Source organism: Babylonia areolata, chromosome 28 (genome assembly GCF_041734735.1).
Source record: "Babylonia areolata isolate BAREFJ2019XMU chromosome 28, ASM4173473v1, whole genome shotgun sequence".
Lineage (NCBI taxonomy): Eukaryota > Metazoa > Mollusca > Gastropoda > Neogastropoda > Buccinidae > Babylonia > Babylonia areolata.
Window position 1 is genome coordinate 2,388,097 of NC_134903.1, and position 19,847 is coordinate 2,407,943.

The 19,847-nt window shown below is 42.7% G+C and overlaps 1 protein-coding gene across 1 annotated transcript; it reads left to right on the forward strand.

The window, feature by feature from the left end:
* Positions 1–104: 104 nt before the first annotated feature.
* LOC143301967 (elongator complex protein 5-like) lies at positions 105–16,981 on the forward strand. The gene is made up of 8 exons (XM_076616445.1): positions 105–255; positions 1,861–1,921; positions 4,190–4,270; positions 6,695–6,900; positions 9,969–10,147; positions 11,281–11,379; positions 14,131–14,222; positions 16,380–16,981. The coding sequence occupies exons 1-8, from the start codon at positions 195–197 to the stop codon at positions 16,468–16,470; spliced, it is 870 nt and encodes a 289-aa protein (XP_076472560.1). The 5' UTR covers positions 105–194; the 3' UTR covers positions 16,471–16,981.
* The last annotated feature ends 2,866 nt before the right edge of the window (positions 16,982–19,847 follow it).

The following is a 19,847-nucleotide window of genomic DNA, read 5'->3' on the forward strand; positions in this document are numbered from 1 at the left end:
CCCCCCCCCCCCCCTTTTCTGCGATACTGACTGTTCACGAGTTTCCCTTCGAGGTCATCAACTGTCAGTATTTTCGACGTTTCTTTTTTTTTTTTTTTCCTTTTTGGATTTTTTTTCCCAAGTTTTCCGTTGCGACGATTGCCAATATTGACTCCTGCAACGTACAAATCCAGATCCAGATCCAGATCCAGAAAATGTCGTTGCTGGAAAGTTTGTGCACAGGCAAACTACAATCACAGAATGTCGTTATTGAAGGTATCATATTTGGGCAATGGCATATGTGTCTCTGTCTTTATGAGACTGTCATTTTCTCCTTGTTATTTGATTATTCTGTTTCTATCATCTCCCTAACACCCCTCTCTTTGTCTCTTCCATCCCCCTCTCTCTGTCTCTGTCTGTCTGTCTGTCTGTCTCTCTCTCTCTCTCTCTGTGTCTCTCTCTCTTCCTGCACCCCCTGTCTTTCCTTCACTCCCTGGACCTTTCCCCGCATACTTTTGAGTTTCTGCCCTTCTGTCTCTCTCTTTCTCTCTCAGTCTCAGTCTCTCGTTATCTGGTATTCTCTTAGTCATTGATTCACTCTCTCTCTCTATGTGTGTGTGTGTGTGTGAGGGAGAGAGAGAGAGTGTGTGTGTTTCTGTGTGACACCTAACACTGACATGAAAATGAACAGGCAAGTTGTTTGCACAGGAAAGGAATAGGACTTTTGCTGGAGACTGCACCAATGGTTTATGATCAATCATATAGAATGTGTATTTAACGAAATATATTTTAATATGCATCATTTACACATACATGTATACATGTAATGATGTATTAAAATCATGCATCATGTCAAGGTTAAATACACATATTGTCATGGTATAGAATTTGTAGATAGATGAAATTATTTATGTAGTATTAAAGTCATGCACATATCTTAAAGGTTATAGATCGATACAGGTATACACTGTATGTATACTTGATTTTCTGCAAACTTAATGCTAAAAACATGAATGAAATTGACATACTGGCTTTAGTAGTACTTACCAGGTCTGCAGGTTTTTTGGGTTTTTTTTAAATGTTGGCCTGAGAGTGGGAGACATCAGATACTCATCATTTGTTAGTTACTTACTTAGTCAATAATGTTGGAGAAAAAAAAGTAACAAGTATGACACAACAGTAACATGGAAATAAAGAGATGACTCCCTTAGTTATTAGAAATGGAATAGGAAAACACTTCTCGTCACCTTTACTGGTACCCGATTTGCCAAAATGTTACATTGAACATTTTCCAGTTGTGCATTTGACTGATTAATCATTAAAAAATGTTGTCTTTATTCAAATTCAGAGCTGCATGTAATGATATCTGCATGTAAGAAATTCATTAAAGGAAAATAAATTGACAGCGTTTAGTGAACATACTACAACTTAAAAGTATGTGCAGTATAAACATTGGAGTGAGAGTGAATTGAAAAGAGTCACACAGACCCTCACCCCCACCCCCAAAACTAGACATTTATACACACAGTGATATATATTTCAGTGTTAATACACACACACACACACACACACACACACACACACACACACAGAGGCAAGCATACATGCATGCACCCGTGCGCACACACACACACACATGAACGTACGCACTCGCACATAGTCATTACACACAGACAAACACACACAGAGGCACACACACGCGCACACACACACACACGCACGCACGCATGCACAAACACACACACACACTAACACACACACACACACACTAACACACACACACACACACACACACACACGTACGCTTTAAAGAGAGAAAAAAAAACAAACTTCCTTATTCAGTATACCCTGCAGTTTATGAACGTGTTTTTGTTACAACAGATGGATCGGAAGCACCAGGCAGATGCTTGGTACTGTTATTACTGCACAGCATGTGCCAGAGGTGAGCAGGACTGGCAGTTTTAAAATAATTAATAGTTTAATTGGTTAAGGAGGAAGATCTGTGGAGGAAGATGGCAGCTTATGGTTTAGACACTTACTTGCCAATGTTTGTATGATAGTCAGTCGTGTCTATGACCATCAGAACAGCCGAGGAGGCAACTGCTGTCCTGACAATTTGGGCTAGAATTTGATTATAGTGGAGAGTGTCTTGCCCATCTTACATCCCCACTCTCTTGGCCAAGACGGTTTTAAGACAGTCAGCGTTGGGATGGTTCCCAAAGGCCAACCAGCCCCCAAGGCTGCAGTGCTTTGAGCCAGTGAAATCCTGCCTCCTAGTTTGAGAGTCATAGTCCTTCACAAAAGACTAAGCTGCAAATGACTCTCACTTTGCTGTTGGCCCAGCTGGAAGTTCATGTCAATGTGTGATATAAACTAAGTGTTAGGCCTATATAGTGTCCATAATGGTTTGGGTTCAAATTCTGGTCTCCCCCAGTCTATTAAGTTTGACTGGAAAATCAAACTGACCATCTAGACATTCGGATGAGATAATTAACCAAGGTCCTGTGTGCAGCACACACTTGGCGCACTGAAAAAGAACCCATGGCAACACAAGTGTTGTCCTCTGGCAAAGTTCTGTAGAAGAAATCCATGCTGATGGGTACACAGTATATTTTTATATTGTATATCAAATGCATGCACTCAAGGCCTGACAAAGTGTGTTGAGTTATGCTGCTTGCCAGGCATCTGCCTTGCAGATGTAGTTTAGCGTGTATGGATTTGTCTGAATGCAGTGATGCCTTCTTGAGAAACTGAAACATTAAAGGGTGGATTCACCAATGTGGACCCAGCAGTGGAGCAGTTGATCATGACTCTTTGCCTGTGTGGTACCAATCTTCCTCTGCCTGTGTGGTACCAATCTTCCTCTGCCTGTGTGGTACCAGTCTTCCTCTGCCTGTGTGGTACCAGTCTTCCTCTGCCTGTGTGGTACCAGTCTTCCTCTGCCTGTGTGGTACCAGTCTTCCAGCTGGAAACCACAGCGCATCAGTAGAAACTCTAGAAGACAGCTGGGTCTCAGAAAATTTGACAGAATGATGTAAGGGGTATGCCTCTGATCAGATTGATTTATTGATATGGATACTTATAAGTTATATAGCGCCTATCATCAGTCGGAGACCAAGCTCTAAGCTTTACAAACACGGGGTCATTTACACAACAGGCTGCCTACCTGGGTAGAGCCGACTGATGGCTGCCATTGGGCGCTCATCATTCATTTCCTGTGTTATTGAATCAGATTTCAGGCATACACACTCAGACAGACATGTAACATTTTACGTGTATGACTTTTGTTTTTATTTTGCCCATCATGTAGGCAGCCATACTCCGTTTTTGGGGGTGTGCATGCTGGGCATGTTTTTGTTTCCAAAACCCACTGAACACTGACATGGATTACAGGATCTTTAAAGTGTGTATTTGATCTTCTGTGTGCGTATACACATGAAGGGGGTTCAGGCACAAGCAGGTCTGCATTTATGTTGACCTGGGAAATCAGAAAAATCTCCACCCTTTACCCACTATGAGCCATAACTGAGATTGGAACTCAGGACCCTCAGATTGAAAGTCCAACACTTTAACCACTCAGCTGTGTCATAGCAAGACCGAGGTAATGAAAGCAAAGAAGGAGAGTACAAAGAAAACCAATGTACATGGTGTGGAGCTGGAGGAAGTTGAGGGCTTCAAGTATCTGGGCGGCAGTGTCTCAGCTGATAGCAACTTTCAAAAGGAGATCTCTCGCAGCAATGTTATTTGTTTTCCTATTGAAGTGGATTTTTTCTACAGAATTTTGCCAAGGACAACCCTTTTGTTGCCGTGAGTTTTTTTGTTTTTTTTACATGTGCTAAGTGCATGCTGCACACAGGACCTCAGTTTATAATCTCATTCCAATGACTAGCATCCAGACCACCACTCGAGGTCTAGTGGAGGGGGGGGGGGGAATACTGGTGACTATGGGATTTGAACCAGTGCGCTCAGATTCTCTCACTTCCTACTGATCCATATGTCGGTGCCTTATGCTCCATCTGGAGCAAAAAGGATTTAAGTAAGCAAGTAAGCTATCTCACAGACCTGCATAACGAGCTACACAGTAGTAAAATTGGTGTTTCCTCTCTCAGAGGTGTAGAGGTGAAGATTTGACAGCAGTTGTTTGTGTTGTACTGTTGTTGTTTTGTAGACCCTTGTGGTGAGGCATTGTGCGCAACTTGTCATTTTTCAGGTATGACGAGGTTCTCCTCATGGCATTCGAGAGGCCCCCTCACTTTTTCCTCAACGCCCTACCCGCCCCTCTGAGACAGAAGTGAGTGCCAAACCAGGTCCAGTTTTGTTAGCAAGAAGGCATCAACTCATTTAGACAATGTGTTCTGAATTCTTCTTCTTCTTCTTCTCCTCCTTCTTCTGCATTCGTGGGCTGCAACTCCCATGTTTAGTCGTTTGTACACGAGTGGGCGTTTACTTGTATGACCGTTTTTACCCCTCCATGTAGGCAGCCATACTCCGCTTTTGGGATTGTGCATGCTGGGTATGTTCTTGTTTCCATAACCCACCGAATGCTGACATGGATTACAGGATCTTTAACGTGTGTATTTGATCTTCTGCTTGTGTATGCACACGAGAAGGGTTCAGGCACTGGCAGGTCTGCACATATGTTGACCTGGGAGATCGGAAAAATCTCCAAGATTCGAGCCAGGGACCCTCAGATTGAAAGTCCAATGCTTTCACCACTCAGCTATTGCGCTGGTCCTGTTATGAATAATTAAGTAACTGATGATGTAAACAGGAAATATGACCACATGAAACTTTTAACATATTTCACTAGGTAGAAAGGGATTTTCGGAGAGAAAAAAAAAGTGTTCCAAGGAGGTAGAATGGTGGATACGTTTATCTGCCTATATATATTGTCCGTGAGGGTGTGGGTTTAAATCCCGGACTGGCCCTAATTCTCCTAAGTTTGACTGGAAAATGGAGCTGAGCATCACGTCACTGGGATGAGACGATGTACCAAGGTCCCATGAGCAGTATGCACTTGGCGTACTGAAAAAGAACCCATGGCAGCATGTGTGATGTCCTCTGACAAAATGATGTGTACACAAATATAGTTTTTTTCTTTTTGTTGTTGTTTTTATTATTATGAGCATTTACGCCTAATCTTGAAAATAAGCCACAAGTGTTTACAAATGCAACACACACGTAAATATCAAAAAGGAAAAATTGAACACAAGATACCAAACATTGTTAGAAATTACTCATCCCCCTACACACACACTCCCACAACACACACAAGCACAGGCACGCACACAAGTCACAGCACACAGTCATAAATATATAATTATATATGATAGTTGTGTCCGACTATGACTATCAGAGCAGCAGAGGAGGCAACTGCTGTTCAGACTATTTGGGCTAGAATTTGATTATAGTGGAGAGTGTCTTGCCCAAGTACATCCCCACTCTCTCGGCCAAGAGGGTTTTAGGACAGACGGCGTTGGGATGGTTCCCAAAGGCCAGCTAGCCCACAAGGCTGCAGCACTAAGAGCCAATGCAATTTTGCCTCCTAGTTTGAGAGTCATAGTCCTTCACAAAAGACTAAGCTGTAAATGATTTCCCATTGACTGGAGAAACCATTGATAATACAGCTCTCACTTTGCTGTTGGCCCAAATGTAAACTTATGTCAGTCTGTGATATAAGCCGAGTGTTGGGCCTAAGACAATAAAAAATACAGTCAACAAATTCTGAAACTCTCAAACTCCACCCACTCACTAATAGTCATTTAAGTTCATACTGGAAAGGGATGAGCTGTTGAAAATTATTCAGGAGGGGAAAAAAGGTGGGTCTTCAGACTGGGTTTGAACGATTGCAGTGAAGATGAGTGACGGAGAGGCTGAGGAAGTTGATTCCAAAGAAAGGGGGCGTGGTATGAAAAACTGTGCTACCATCAGTCATTCTCACCATCATCTTCCTCCTCATTTGTCATTGCATTGATCTTTGTCGTGTGCTGTAGAAGCTGCGATAAGTAGGAATGTGCGTGTGGTGGGAGGGTGGATGCAGGGTAACGTGGGAGATGGTGTGTGTGTGTGTCGGGGCTCATGTGCTTTTTATTTGTAGCGTTGGGCCTGTGCACTTTTGTTTGTGCTTTCATGTCTGTGAAACTGCATGTTTGGTGCATATCTGTTATGCATGAGTGTGTGTGTGTGTGTGTGTGTGTGTGTGCGTGTGTTTGTGTGTGTCTTTATGTTTGTTTGCATTTATTTGCTTATCTGTTTATCTATCATCATTCTTGTCTTTCTGTTGTTATTATCTTTTTAAAAAAAATTAATTTCTGTTTTAATTTCTATTCATCTGTTTACTTACTTATTTATATATCTGTTTTCTTTCTTTTTTTTCTTTTTTTTTAAAAATTTCTTTCCACATTGAATTTTATTTCATTATCTGTCTGCTTACCTTTTTTTTTTTCTCAAGGCCTGACTCAGCATGTTGGGTTACATTGTTGGTCAAGCATCTGCTTGGCAGATGTGGTGTAGCGTATATGGATTTGTCGGAACACAATGACGCCTCATTGTGTAACTAAAGTGAACTACCCCCGAAAACGGAGTATGGCTGCCTACATGGCGGGGTAAAAACGGTCATACACGTAAAAGCCCACTCGCGTATATACGAGTGAACGTGGGAGTTGAAGCCCACGAACGCAGAAGAAGTGAAGTTAACTGATCTCTGTCCACACAGGGTCCGGGTTCCAGTCCTCCCCAGGCCCAAGAAACTCGGGGAGCGGCTGCCCGTAGGCCCGCTGATGGAGGCCACACGCAGCGCCGTCCAGGGAACAGGGGTGACGGTGGGGGTGGTGATTGATTCCGTGAGCACCATCGTCTTCACCCACTCCCCCACCGCTGTGCCTCAGCTTGTGCGCAGTCTGCTGGACTACAGAGAGAGGGGTGGGGTTCTGGGGCTGAGAGGATTGTGTGGGGTTGTGGGGGGGGCGGTGTTGCGGGAGGGGGGGGGGGGAAGGAGTGGGGTTGAGGGGTGGGAGAGGGAGGAGGGTGTTGGGGTGGGGGGTGTATTGTGTGTGTGCATGTGGGGGGATGTTTGTGTATGATAGAGTGTGTGTGTGTAGGAGAGAGAGAAAGAGAGTGTGTGTGTATGCGTGTGTGACTCTGTGTGTGTGTGTGTGTGTGTTGGGGTGTGTGTGCATTAACAAGCATGGGAACAGGGAAAACAGAGCATTAACAAGCATGGAAACAGGGAAAAACAGCATTAACAAGCATGGAAACAGGGAAAAACAGAGCATTAACAAGCATGGAAACAGGGAAAAACAGAGCATTAACAAGCATTGAAACAGGGAAAAACAGAGCATTAACAAGCATGGAAACAGGGAAAACAGAGCATTAACAAGCATGGAAACAGGGAAAAACAGAGCATTAACAAGCATGGAAACAGGGAAAAACAGAGCATTAACAAGCATGGAAACAGGGAAAACAGAGCATTAACAAGCATGGAAACAGGGAAAAACAGAGCATTAACAAGCATGGGAACAGGGAAAAACAGAGGATTAACAAGCATGGAAACAGGGAAAAACAGAGCATTAACAAGCATGGAAACAGGGAAAAACAGAGCATTAACGAGCATGGGAACAGGGAAAAACAGAGCATTAACAAGCATGGAAACAGGGAAAAACAGAGCATTAACAAGCATGGAAACAGGGAAAAACAGAGCATTAACGAGCATGGAAACAGGGAAAAACAGAGCATTGATGGGGGTGTGAGAGCAGCGTGGGGGGCTTGTAATGTATCACATGTGATTTATCGGTTGGTGTGTGTGAGAACAAGTGCTTCTTGTCACTGGTTTATTGTTTATAGATTCACGGCAAGGTGAATTAGAGTAAATTAGACATACATGTGATGATATATAATATGTTGTTTTACAATAACCAATTGTGTCTTTTTTCCAGGGGGGGTTGTTTCGTTTTGTTTTTTGTTGTTGATTTTTTTTGTGTGTGTTTGCCTCCAGCCACTCCCCCCTTTTTTTTTTCTCACAGGAAAATGATAAATTCCAAATCATATTGCGGTAAAATGGTGTATGACTGCCTGCATAGTGGGGGTGTATGACTGCCTACATAGTGGGGGTGTATGACTTCCTACATAGTGGGGGTGTATGACTGCCTACATAGTGGCGGTGTATGACTGCCTGCATAGTGGGGATGTATGACTGCCTACATAGTGGCGGTGTATGACTGCCTGCATAGTGGGGATGTATGACTGCCTGCATAGTGGGGGTGTATGACTGCCTACATAGTGGCGGTGTATGACTGCCTACATAGTGGCGGTGTATGACTGCCTGCATAGTGGGGATGTATGACTGCCTGCATAGTGGGGATGTATGACTGCCTGCATAGTGGGGATGTATGACTGCCTGCATAGTGGGGATGTATGACTGCCTACATAGTGGCGGTGTATGACTGCCTACATAGTGGCGGTGTATGACTGCCTGCATAGTGGGGATGTATGACTGCCTGCATAGTGGGGATGTATGACTGCCTGCATAGTGGCGGTGTATGACTGCCTGCATAGTGGGGATGTATGACTGCCTGCATAGTGGGGGTGTATGACTGCCTACATAGTGGCGGTGTATGACTGCCTACATAGTGGCGGTGTATGACTGCCTACATAGTGGCGGTGTATGACTGCCTACATAGTGGCGGTGTATGACTGCCTACATAGTGGGGATGTATGACTGCCTGCATAGTGGGGGTGTATGACTGCCTACATAGTGGCGGTGTATGACTGCCTACATAGTGGCGGTGTATGACTGCCTACATAGTGGTGGTAAAATGCTCATACATGTAAAGGCAAAGACACACTCATGCCTGTGAGGGAATACGGAAGTCGCAGACCACAAACAACGAAGCAGAAGAAGAAATTGCAGAATTGTACTGACGCAAATCTAAATCCTGTTGTTGTTGTGTACCCAGGGAACAGGGAGGAGCAAATGTTGAGCCTGATCCAGACAGGAAAATGATGAATTATTGCAGTATTGTACTGACACAGTTTAAAATCCTGTTGCAGTATTGTACTGACACAGTTTAAAATTCTACTGCAGTATTGTACTGACACAGTTTAAAATCCTATTGCAGTATTGTACTGACACAGTTTAAAATCCTATTGCAGTATTGTACTGACACAGTTTAAAATCCTATTGCAGTGTTGTACTGACACAGTTCAAAATCCTATTGCAGTATTGTACTGACACAGTTTAAAATCCTATTGCAGTATTGTACTGACACAGTTTAAAATCCTGTTGCAGTATTGTACTGACACAGTTTAAAATCCTATTGCAGTGTTGTACTGACACAGTTCAAAATCCTGTTGCAGTATTGTACTGACACAGTTTAAAATCCTATTGCAGTATTGAACTGACAGTTTAAAATCCTATTGCAGTATTGTACTGACAGTTTAAAATCCTATTACAGTATTGTACTGAAATACACATCATTGTATTTATGATTTCATACCTGTCCCCCCCCCCCCCCCCCACCCCCGGCACCCCCCATCCCCCAACACACCTCCCACCCAGAAAACAGGGTGGAGCAAGTTTTGAGCCTGATCGACACAGGAAAATAATAAATTCAAAATCGTATTGCCGTATTGTACTGACACAGTTAACTCTTTCAGCACCAAGTTTCTGTGTGAAAAACAGTCCCCAGCCACCAGATATTTTAGATAAGATTGCTCTCTGTCACAGGCTTCGGTTCATGTCAAACAACACAATGGACTTGGTCACTGCAAACTGGGTCAGGGGGCAAAGGTTAGTCATTGTTCTACTGGCGGGGATACTGGCTGCAGCTGTCGAGCTTTGTTACAATGTGAAAAAAATGGTCTTATTAACATGACCCTTCGATGTCGACTGAAGAATTAAAATCCCATTGCAGTTACATACTGAAATACACATCATTATTTATCATTTCTTACCTGCCACCCCTCCCCCGCCCTCCTCGTCCCTCCCTCAGGAAACAAGGTGGAGCAGGTGCTGAGCCTGGTCCACACAGGTGTGCACGATGAGGCGGTGAGGAGGGTCATCTGTGGACATCCAGACACCTTGATCCAGCTGCGGCCACCGTCCTCCCCTCGCTTCTCCTACACCTGTCTCCTTCGTCACGGGGAGGCCTGGCAACGGCCTGCTTTTCATGTCAGTGTGTGCGTGTGTTTGTGTGCATTTATGTGTGTGTGTGTAAGTGTGTGTGTGTGTTCGTGTATGTGTGTTTTGAGTGCGTGTGTTTGTGTGTCTGTGCGTGTGTGTGTGTGCGCATGCGTGCTTCCAGAATCCATAGATGGCTCAGTTTAGAACACCAGCTGTACCAAGCAGGAATAAACAAAATCAGAACGCTGTATTGGTTCGGGAATATCTCATACCAGGCCCACAGGGGAAGTCATCACGGAAGAGTTAACTGGTTCCTGGAGTAGAATGAGTTAGCAGATCAATAATTATTCCTTCACACCTTGATTGGCAGTGAGTAGCTAGTTCCCTCGTCAAATCAATAATTATTCCTTCACACCTTGATTGGCAGTGAGTAGCTAGTTCCCTCGTCAAATCAATAATTATTCCTTCACACCTTGATTGGCAGTGAGTAGCTAGTTCCCTCGTCAAATCAATAATTATTCCTTCACACCTTGATTGGCAGTGAGTAGCTAGTTCCCTCGTCAAATCAATAATTATTCCTTCACACCTTGATTGGCAGTGAGTAGCTAGTTCCCTCGTCAAATCAATAATTATTCCTTCACACCTTGATTGGCAGTGAGTAGCTAGTTCCCTCGTCAAATCAATAATTATTCCTTCACACCTTGATTGGCAGTGAGTAGCTAGTTCCTCGTCAAATCAATAATTATTCCTTCACACCTTGATTGGCAGTGAGTAGCTAGTTCCCTCGTCAAATCAATAATTATTCCTTCACACCTTGATTGGCAGTGAGTAGCTAGTTCCCTCGTCAAATCAATAATTATTCCTTCACACCTTGATTGACAGTGAGTAGCTAGTTCCCTCGTCAAATCAATAATTATTCCTTCACACCTTGATTGGCAGTGAGTAGCTAGTCCCTCGTCAAATCAATAATTATTCCTTCACACCTTGATTGGCAGTGAGTAGCTAGTCCCTCGTCAAATCAATAATTATTCCTTCACACCTTGATTGGCAGTGAGTAGCTAGTTCCCTCGTCCAACCCTCCATTCCTCTCGCATCCAGGTTTGGAACCAGCATAGGTGGGAGTGTTCAGTTTGATTGACGTTATTCGATGACGATGACGATGACCACTGTGTGTGTTCCAGACAGAGGAGTTCAACATCAGTGCTGACTGTCTACACCTGCAGGAGGTGGTCAGGAAGTCACAGGTGGAAACTGTCCAGGTGAACCCTGATGAACCACAGGTGAGGTGATAAAAAAAAAAAACACACAAAAAAAACCCTAACAGCATTCACATGTGGACAAGCGTTTTTTTGTGTGTTTTTTTCATTCGTTGGCTGCAACTCCCACGTTAACTTGTATAAATGAGTGGGCTTATACTTGTATGACAGTTTTTACCTCCACCATGTAGGCAGCTCTACTCTGTTTTCAGGGTGTGTGTATGTCGGATATGTTCTTGCTTGCATAATCCGCCAAACGCTGACAAGTATTACAGGATCTTTAACGTGCGTATTCGCACTTTTACCCACCAGGCGCCATGACCAGGAATTGAACCCGAGCCTCTCTGATTGAAAGTCTGATGCTCTGACCATTGAGCTGTTGCGTCCATCATTATTATTATTATTATCATTATCATTTCTTTTAGAAGATGTATGTTTGACCGAAGAATAGATTTATGTTGGGCACTCACCAAGATGAGTCATTTTAGAACAGGTTAGACACGTAACTTGAACGTAATCTTTTCTTACAGCATCTCAAGTGATGATGGTTCATTTGGGTCTTAGCAGCTCTGATTCTTGTTGAATATTTTCTCAAAGCATGGCATCTGATTGAGAGAGAGCAGAGAGAAGAGTTACATATGTGTGTGTGTGTTCGTGGTTGTGTGTGTGTGTAAGTGAAATCTGACTGAATGACACAGGAAACGAATGATGAGCACCCAGTGGCAGCTTTCAGTCAGTTCTACCCAGGCAGGCAGCCTGTTGTGCAAATGATTCGGTGTTTGTCAAGCGCTTAAAGCATGGTCTCTGATTGAGGATAAGGCACTATATAAGTATCCCTGTCATCACCATCATCATCATCATCACCATCATTGTCAAAGAGAGAGAGAGCATGTGGTGAACAGAGGACACAGATTCAGAGGTGAAGTACAAATTTCCAGGACATTAAATGCTGATCCAGATACACTACACCACATCTGCTAGGCAAATGCCTGACCAGCAGCATAAGCCAACACCCTCAGTGTGGCCTTGAGTGCATGCATATATGTTTGTGTACCAGTCAAAGTGGATTTCTTCCACAGAATTTTGCCAGAGGACAACACTTTGTTGCCACAGCCTCTTTCGCGGTGTGCCAAGTGTGTGCTGCACACAGGACTTTGGTTTATTGTCTCATCTGAATGACTAGACGCTCAGTTTGACATTTCTCCAATCTCCCAGGTCAACAGATGTGCAGACCTGCTTGTGTCTGAACCTCCTACATGTGTGTGCACCATGCAGAAGATCAAATACGCACGTTAAAGATCCCATAATCCAAGTCAGTGTTTGGGCGGTTGTGGAAACAAGAACATACCCAGTATGCATCCCCCCTAAAAACCGAGTACAACTGCCTCTATGGCGGGGGTAAAAATAGTCATACAGGTAAAAGCCCACTCGTATATATATATACGATTGAACGTGGGAGTCGCAGCCCACGAACAAAGAAGAAGAATAGGAGACTGATCTGTGCATCACTTTTGACAGAGTAAACAAACAAAACATGCTCACTGTGGACATCAGTAGGCTTTTTGACATTCATGTAGTAGATACATTGATGCATTTGCAGGTAGAATATCTGTATTGACATGAGCTGACAGTTGGGCCAGCAGCACAGAGAGAGCTGTATGATCAGTGGTTTCTCTGAAGCAATGGGAATCCATTTATAGCTCAGTCTTTTGTGAAGGACTACGACTGTCAAACTAGGAGGCAAAATTGCTCTAGCTCTTGACAGGCGCAGTAGCCGAGTGGTTAAAGCGTTGGACTTTCAATCTGTGGGTCCCGAGTTCGAATCACGGTGACAGCGCCTGGTGGGTAAAGGGTGGAGATTTTTACGATCCCCCAGGTCAACATATGTGCAGACCTGCTAGTGCCTGAACCCCCTTCGTGTGTATATGCAAGCAGAAGATCAAATACGCACGTTAAAGATCCTGTAATCCATGTCAGCGTTCGGTGGGTTATGGAAACAAGAACATACCCAGCATGCACACCCCCGAAAACGGAGTATGGCTGCCTACATGGCGGGGTAAAAACGGTCATACACGTAAAAGCCCACTCGTGTGCATACGAGTGAACGCAGAAGAAGAAGAAACTCTAGCTCTTGTTGCTGCAGCCTTTGGGGCTAGTTGGCCTTCGGGGACCATCCCAGTGCCTGCTGTCCTGACGCCCTGGTGGCTGAAGGAGTGGGGATGTAACTTGGGCAAGACACTCCCCGCTGGAATCAAACTCTAACCCAAACAGTTGGGACAGCAGTTGCCTCCTCTGCTGTTCTGATGGTCATAGTCATATACGTTGATTACATGGATTGTTGTTTTGTTGGTTTTTTGTGTTTTTTTTTCAAAACTTGTGAATATTTTCTTACCGAGGAAAGCAGTAAAATGCTCATGGATGCAAGTTCCCCCGCGTAGTATAACTGATATTTTGACACTCATACTGATATTATGGTCGACTGAATGGTAGGTTTATATTAGTGTGACATATATGTTGATTAGACAGTCGATTGAATGGTAGGTTTATGTTAGTGGTATATATGTTGATTAGACAGTCGATTGAATGGTAGGTTTATATTAGTGGCATATATGTTGATTAGACAGTGGATTGAATGGTAGGTTTATGTTAGTGGTATATATGTTGATTAGACAGTGGATTGAATGGTAGGTTTATGTTAGTGGTATATATGTTGATCAGACGGTCAATTGAATGGTTGGTTTCATAGAATATTCTGAAATTCTGTGTGGACACCAGGCGGACCCAGCGGCCAACCTGACGTTCAACTTGTCGCTGAAACCTGAAGAGAAGGCAGCCAAAGATCAGGTCGTCCTGCCGTACACACAAATGTAAGAGCTGTATTTCTGTGATGGTGGTGGTGGTTGTTGTGGTGGTGTTTGTGTTGTTTTGGAGGGGTTTTTGGGGGGTTGTATGTTTCTGTTTGTGTGTGTGTGTGTGTGTCTTTTGTTTTTCAGTTTTCTTTGTTTCCGGTCTTTTCTTTTTTCTTTTCTTTTTACTAATTAGTATTATTATTATTGTTGTTGTTGCTGTTGTTGTTAATGATAATAATAGTAATAGTAATGATAATGAAGATGATGATGATAATAATAGAAATAATGATAATGATAATAGTAATAATAGTAATGATAACAATATTATTGTGATTATTATTACCAGTCTTGTCGTTATCTTCTTCTTCTTTTTTTATTACTAAATGTTAATGATAATAACTATTAATATTATTATTATTATTATTGTTGTTATCATTGTGATTGTTATCAGTTTTATTCTTATCTTCTTATCACCATTATCATTAGCATTATTATTGTGGTTATTCTGTGCAAGGTAATTTTTTTTTTTAGTCTGTATTTTATCATTTGTTGCTAGTATTTCTTCCTTCCTTCCTTTTTCTTCCTTCCTTCCTTCTTTCCTGTATTTCTTCTTTCTTCCTTCCTTCTTTCCTGTATTTCTTCTTCCTTCCTTCCTTCCTTCCTTCCTTCCTTCCTTCCTGTATTTCTTCCTTCCTCGCATCCTTGCTTCCTTTGATCCTTCCTTTCTTTCTTCCTTCCTTCCTTCCTTCCTTTCTTCCTTCCTTCCTGTATTTCTTCTTCCTCCCTTTCTTCCTTCCTGTATTTCTTCTTCCTTCTTTCCTTCCTTCCTTTTCATCCTGTTTTCATTATTTGTGTCTGTTCATTCTGTTGTTATTATCATTATCATTATTATCATTATTATTGTTGTTGTTGGTAGTAGTAATAGTAGTCGTTGTGGTAGTAGTAGTAGTAGTAGCAGCAGCAGCATTAGTATTAGCATTATTGTTATGAGCATTAGCATTATTAGACCTGTGGTTTTTCTTCTTCTTTTTTTCCCTTTAGTTTTCTTTTAGTCTGTGTTTTATTCTTCGTCGCTGATATTTCTTCCTTCTTTCCTTCTTTGTGTCCTTCCCTCCCTCCCTCCTTCCTTCCTTCCTTCTAGTCCTGCTTTCATTCTTGATGTCTTTTCATTATTCCTGTCTTTTTTTTGTCTTTTTTTTTTTTTTTTTTTTGTTTTGTTACTGTGTTTCTTTCAGTCATCTTTCGCTTCCTTTTTTTGTACACACCCTTTCTTCTCTCTTTCTTTCCTCTTTCACTCACTCAGTACGGCCAGTCCTCTCTTCTCCTCTACACAGACCCCTCGGATGTCCAGTGGGTGTCTGAATGACCCAACCTTTAGCTTCCGTCGTCAGAATTGTGGTATTCTTTGTCAACATTCACCTCTTCAGTATAAGAGCCTTCCGCTTGTAATATTTTGATGGTGGTAATTGGGGAGAAACACTGTTAACGTCGTCTCTTTCGCCGTTCGTATGGAGAGAGTTAATGTGTATCTATATGTTTTCTTTCCTTGTCCATTCTTTCCATTATTCTCTCTTTCTTTCTGCTTTTTTTTTCCTGTTCTTTTAGTCTTGTGTCTTATTTCCGTCCTGCCTTTATTCATTCTTCTCATGTGTCTTTACTTTTCTTCTTCTTTCTTTCTTACTTTTTTTTCTGTCTTCCTGTTCTAAATGTCATCATATGTCATCATTGGGGTATGTGTTTTCAAATTTTCTGAAGTATTTTTTTTTTTTTTTTTTTTTTGGATGAAAGAAATGTATTTATCAGCTGTGAGATGTTTACATACACCCATTGGTTCTAGAGGAAGGTCGTCAGGGATACAGAGGGGAGGTAACCTACTTCCCGGAGGTTATCAGCCGTAGCTACTTTCGTTTTCTCTGCATAGACTGGTAGTAGTTTGCACAGGACAGGAATCGGACTCCCTGCCGGAGTCTGCACTAGTGGGTCACGATAAGTATGTTTGATAAACGTAATTTTAGGAAGAGAATTTCCTATTTATCAGTTGTGAGATGTTTACATACACCCATTGGTTCTTTTTTTTTCTTTCTTTCTTTTTTCCAAGTGAACCAGATGCACAGATAACATCAAATATCTTTTTTGTTTCCAGTTTAAAATGCTTTGTGAATATCTGTGTTACAGGTCATCTCCAGACAGTGGTGTGATTCATTACGTTCCGGATGAAGATGATGATTTTGATGATGAGGATCCTGACGATGACTTGGACTTTTGATGACAGACGTTGGCTGGATGAATGTCTTCTGCCTGTGGCGGTGTGAATTTGGGTGGTTCTTCTTCTTCGTCCATGGGCTGCAATTCCCACGTTCACTCATATGTACATGAGTGGGCTTTCATGTGTGTGACCGTTTTTACCCTGCGATGTAGGCAGCCATACTCTGTTTTTGGGGGTGTGCATGCTGGGTATGTTCTTGTTTCCATAACCCACTGAACGCTGACATGGATTACAGGATCTTTAACATGTGTATTTGATCTGCTTGTGTATACACACGAAGGTGGTTCAGGCACAAGCAGGTCTGCACATATGTTGACCTGTGAGATCGGAAAAATCTCTACCCTTTACCCACCGGCACCATTACTGAGATTTGAACCCGGGACCCTCAGATTGAAAATTCAATGCTTTAACCACTCGGCTATTGTGCCCATCTGGGGTGATTGATTCGCAGCGTGTTGTTGATGAGAAAGTAAATAAAATGAGTATCTGTGTGTGTGTGTGTGTGTGTGTGTTGTGTTGTGTTGTGTTGTGTGTGTGTTGTTTTGTGTTGTGTGTGTGTGTTTGTTGTTTTGTGTTGTGTTGTGTTGTGTTGTGTGTGTGTGAGTGTGTGTGTGAGAGAGAGAGAGAGTGTGTGTGTGTGTGTGTGTGTGTGTGTGAGTGTGTGTGTGTGAGAGACTGTGTTTTTCTGCCTGGGTTCCCTCCCCACATGCGGCAGACAGCACTGGATAATGTTGCTACCAATTGCAGAGGAGGACCTCCTGACTTGTCTCAAGTATTCCTTTTTTCATAATGTGTGTGCAATATGTATCATGCATATGTATCTGAATTTTAGTTGTTTGCCAAGATGTCAATTTGATTATTTTTAGTTCACGTTGAACAAAGTTGTGCATAATGTTTGTTCTTTAATCATTTATGTGCAAAGTGGAAACTGTAAAGTTGGTAACACCAACAATAACAGATTAAAACAGTGAAAACATTACATTTTCTTTGTTATTCCTTCCCTTTCTTTTCTTTCTTTGTTTTCCAGATTTAATTAACTGTGTGTGTGTGGACATGTCTATTTATGTGTCAATAAAAGTGTTTTTGTTTTTTTAATGGAATTGTACATGGAACAGCTCTGTGTTACTTCCATGGGTTCTTTAACAAGCTAGAAGACCTCCCCATGAATTTCAGCCCAGGGCATCATCTTATGAGAAAGACTAGCACTCGATGGAGTCTCCCGTCGGTCCGACGGATGAATAGACAGGCAGGCTTATCTGTCGGTGTGTGTCCTCATATGAGAGAAGAGGCCGATTCTGGATGCGCAGTACTTCCCACAGGTGTTGCAAGGGAAAAGTTGAGCCCTGCTTCCTTCGCTCACGCTTCTCCTTAATGGCCAGCGTTCTCTTGTTTTCAAACGTCTTTATGCCACTAGGGCACAGCATCCTCCAGCGAGAGTGGTCAAGGGCATCAGTTTCCCAGGAAGCACTCACACCAAAGAAAAAGAATGCCAGCTGTTGCATTACTTTTTTTTTGTTGTTGCTGTCCCATTATCTGCATTGTTTTAGTGGCATTATTTCTCTGGCGCTGTTCGTCTGCATTGTTTTGTTGGCATTATTTCTCTGGCGCTGTTCATCTGCATTGTTTTAGTGGCATTATTTCTCTGGCACTGTTCATCTGCATTGTTTTAGTGGCATTATTTCTCTGGCGCTGCTCATCAGCATTGTTTTAGTGGCATTATTTCTCTGGCGCTGTTCATCTGCATTGTTTTCGTGGCATTATTTGTCTGGCGCTGCTCATCCCGAGACCCCCATACACAGCCAAACCAGGGTTCGTCTGTCACGGTCACAGCACTGGCCATCCACAGGGAACCATCAATATTAGTTCACCAGGAGGACGTACATCACTGTTGCATAACCACGGAGTATGGCTGCCTACATGGCGGGGTAAAAACGGTCATACTCGTAAAAGCCCATACGTGTAGATACGAGTGAACGTTGCAGCCCACGAACGAAGATTGATTGATTGATTGAATCTTTAATTGGTAAAGAATTAGGCACAGTAAAGGCCTTTTTACAATTCTGCCCATTTAACGACACAAAACATAAAAAATGAAGAACGACACAAAACATAAAAATGAAGAAATAAACTGAAATAAAATAAGATAATAAGAACAACGAATAAGAATATGAATTGAATATTCTATTAAAGGTAACAAAGCGATGAAAACTGGAACAATTGGTACATTACATGTACATGTGACCTCACTTTGTGCACTACCCACTGAGCCAAAGGGATGTGTGAATTTGATTTATTCAGTTTTTTGTGAGGCCGATCACGTTCACCTGTATCTGCTAGTGGGCCTTTACATGTATGACCATTTTCACCCAGCCATTTAGGCAGCCGTACCCCATTTTCGGGGATGGCATGGTGGATGTGTTCATGTTTCCATATCCCAGCAAAACACTGACGTGGATTATGGGATCTCCAGCTTGTGTTTTTGCAGGAAGGGGGTTCATGAATTAGCAGGTGTGCACATGATGATTTATGTTGACCTGGAAGATTGGACAAATCTGTCTCCACCCTTCACCCAAAAGATGCAGATGGCATTGAACTAACGTCGTCATGATCTGTGCTCAGAAGGCATGTGTTGAAACTTGCACAACAAAGAAGGCATGTATTGAAACTTGCACAACAAAGAAGGCATGTATTGAAACTTGCACTACAAAGAAGGCATATATCGAAACTTGCTCTACAAAGGTGTGTGTTGAAACTTGCACTACCAGATTCTCTCACTTTCTATGCTGACACGTTACCACTGGGCGAACACTTCATCTGGATAAGTATAGGTAGGGGGAAAACAGTCTTGAAGAAGACATGTTGGAACACGAAAAAGGGGGGGGGGGGGGGAACGTGAAGACGCTTGAAACAAATATGGTTATTGTTTCATCTTTATCATATATTAGCATTCTATATCATTTATTCTATACTTATCATATAATTTGATGATTTTGAATTCATATTGTTAAGGTGCAACCTGACACAATTTCCAGAAAGCAACCATACTGTTTTGTGATTTCTATATGCAAGCCAACGATAAGCGCGCGCACTGACACGAGAATATTTCAGGCAGGCGTCTTGTGTGTACACTCCACCCCACAGACACCACATTTCATTACCACCACCACCCAGCCCCCACCCCCCCACCCCAGTCCCCCTCCTCACACCCCCACCGACCCCTCTCCCCCCTGCCTCCTGCTCTCCCCCCACCCCTCCCTACACACACACACACACACGTGCACGCGCACTCGAAAACATATTATTCTGATCTTCTCTTGTTGTTTGTTTTATTTCTCCATTGACTCTGTGACATTCTGTTTTCCTACTCTGTCTCTGTC

Bases quoted from the DNA above. Each gene is read 5' to 3' on its own strand.
- LOC143301967 (XM_076616445.1), top strand. From the start codon at position 195: ATGTCGTTGCTGGAAAGTTTGTGCACAGGCAAACTACAATCACAGAAT. The intron at 256-1,860 runs GTATCATATTTG...TTGTTACAACAG, and splicing joins ACAGAATGTCGTTATTGAAG to ATGGATCGGAAGCACCAGGC. The intron at 6,901-9,968 runs GTGGGGTTCTGG...TCCCTCCCTCAG, and splicing joins GCTGGACTACAGAGAGAGGG to GAAACAAGGTGGAGCAGGTG.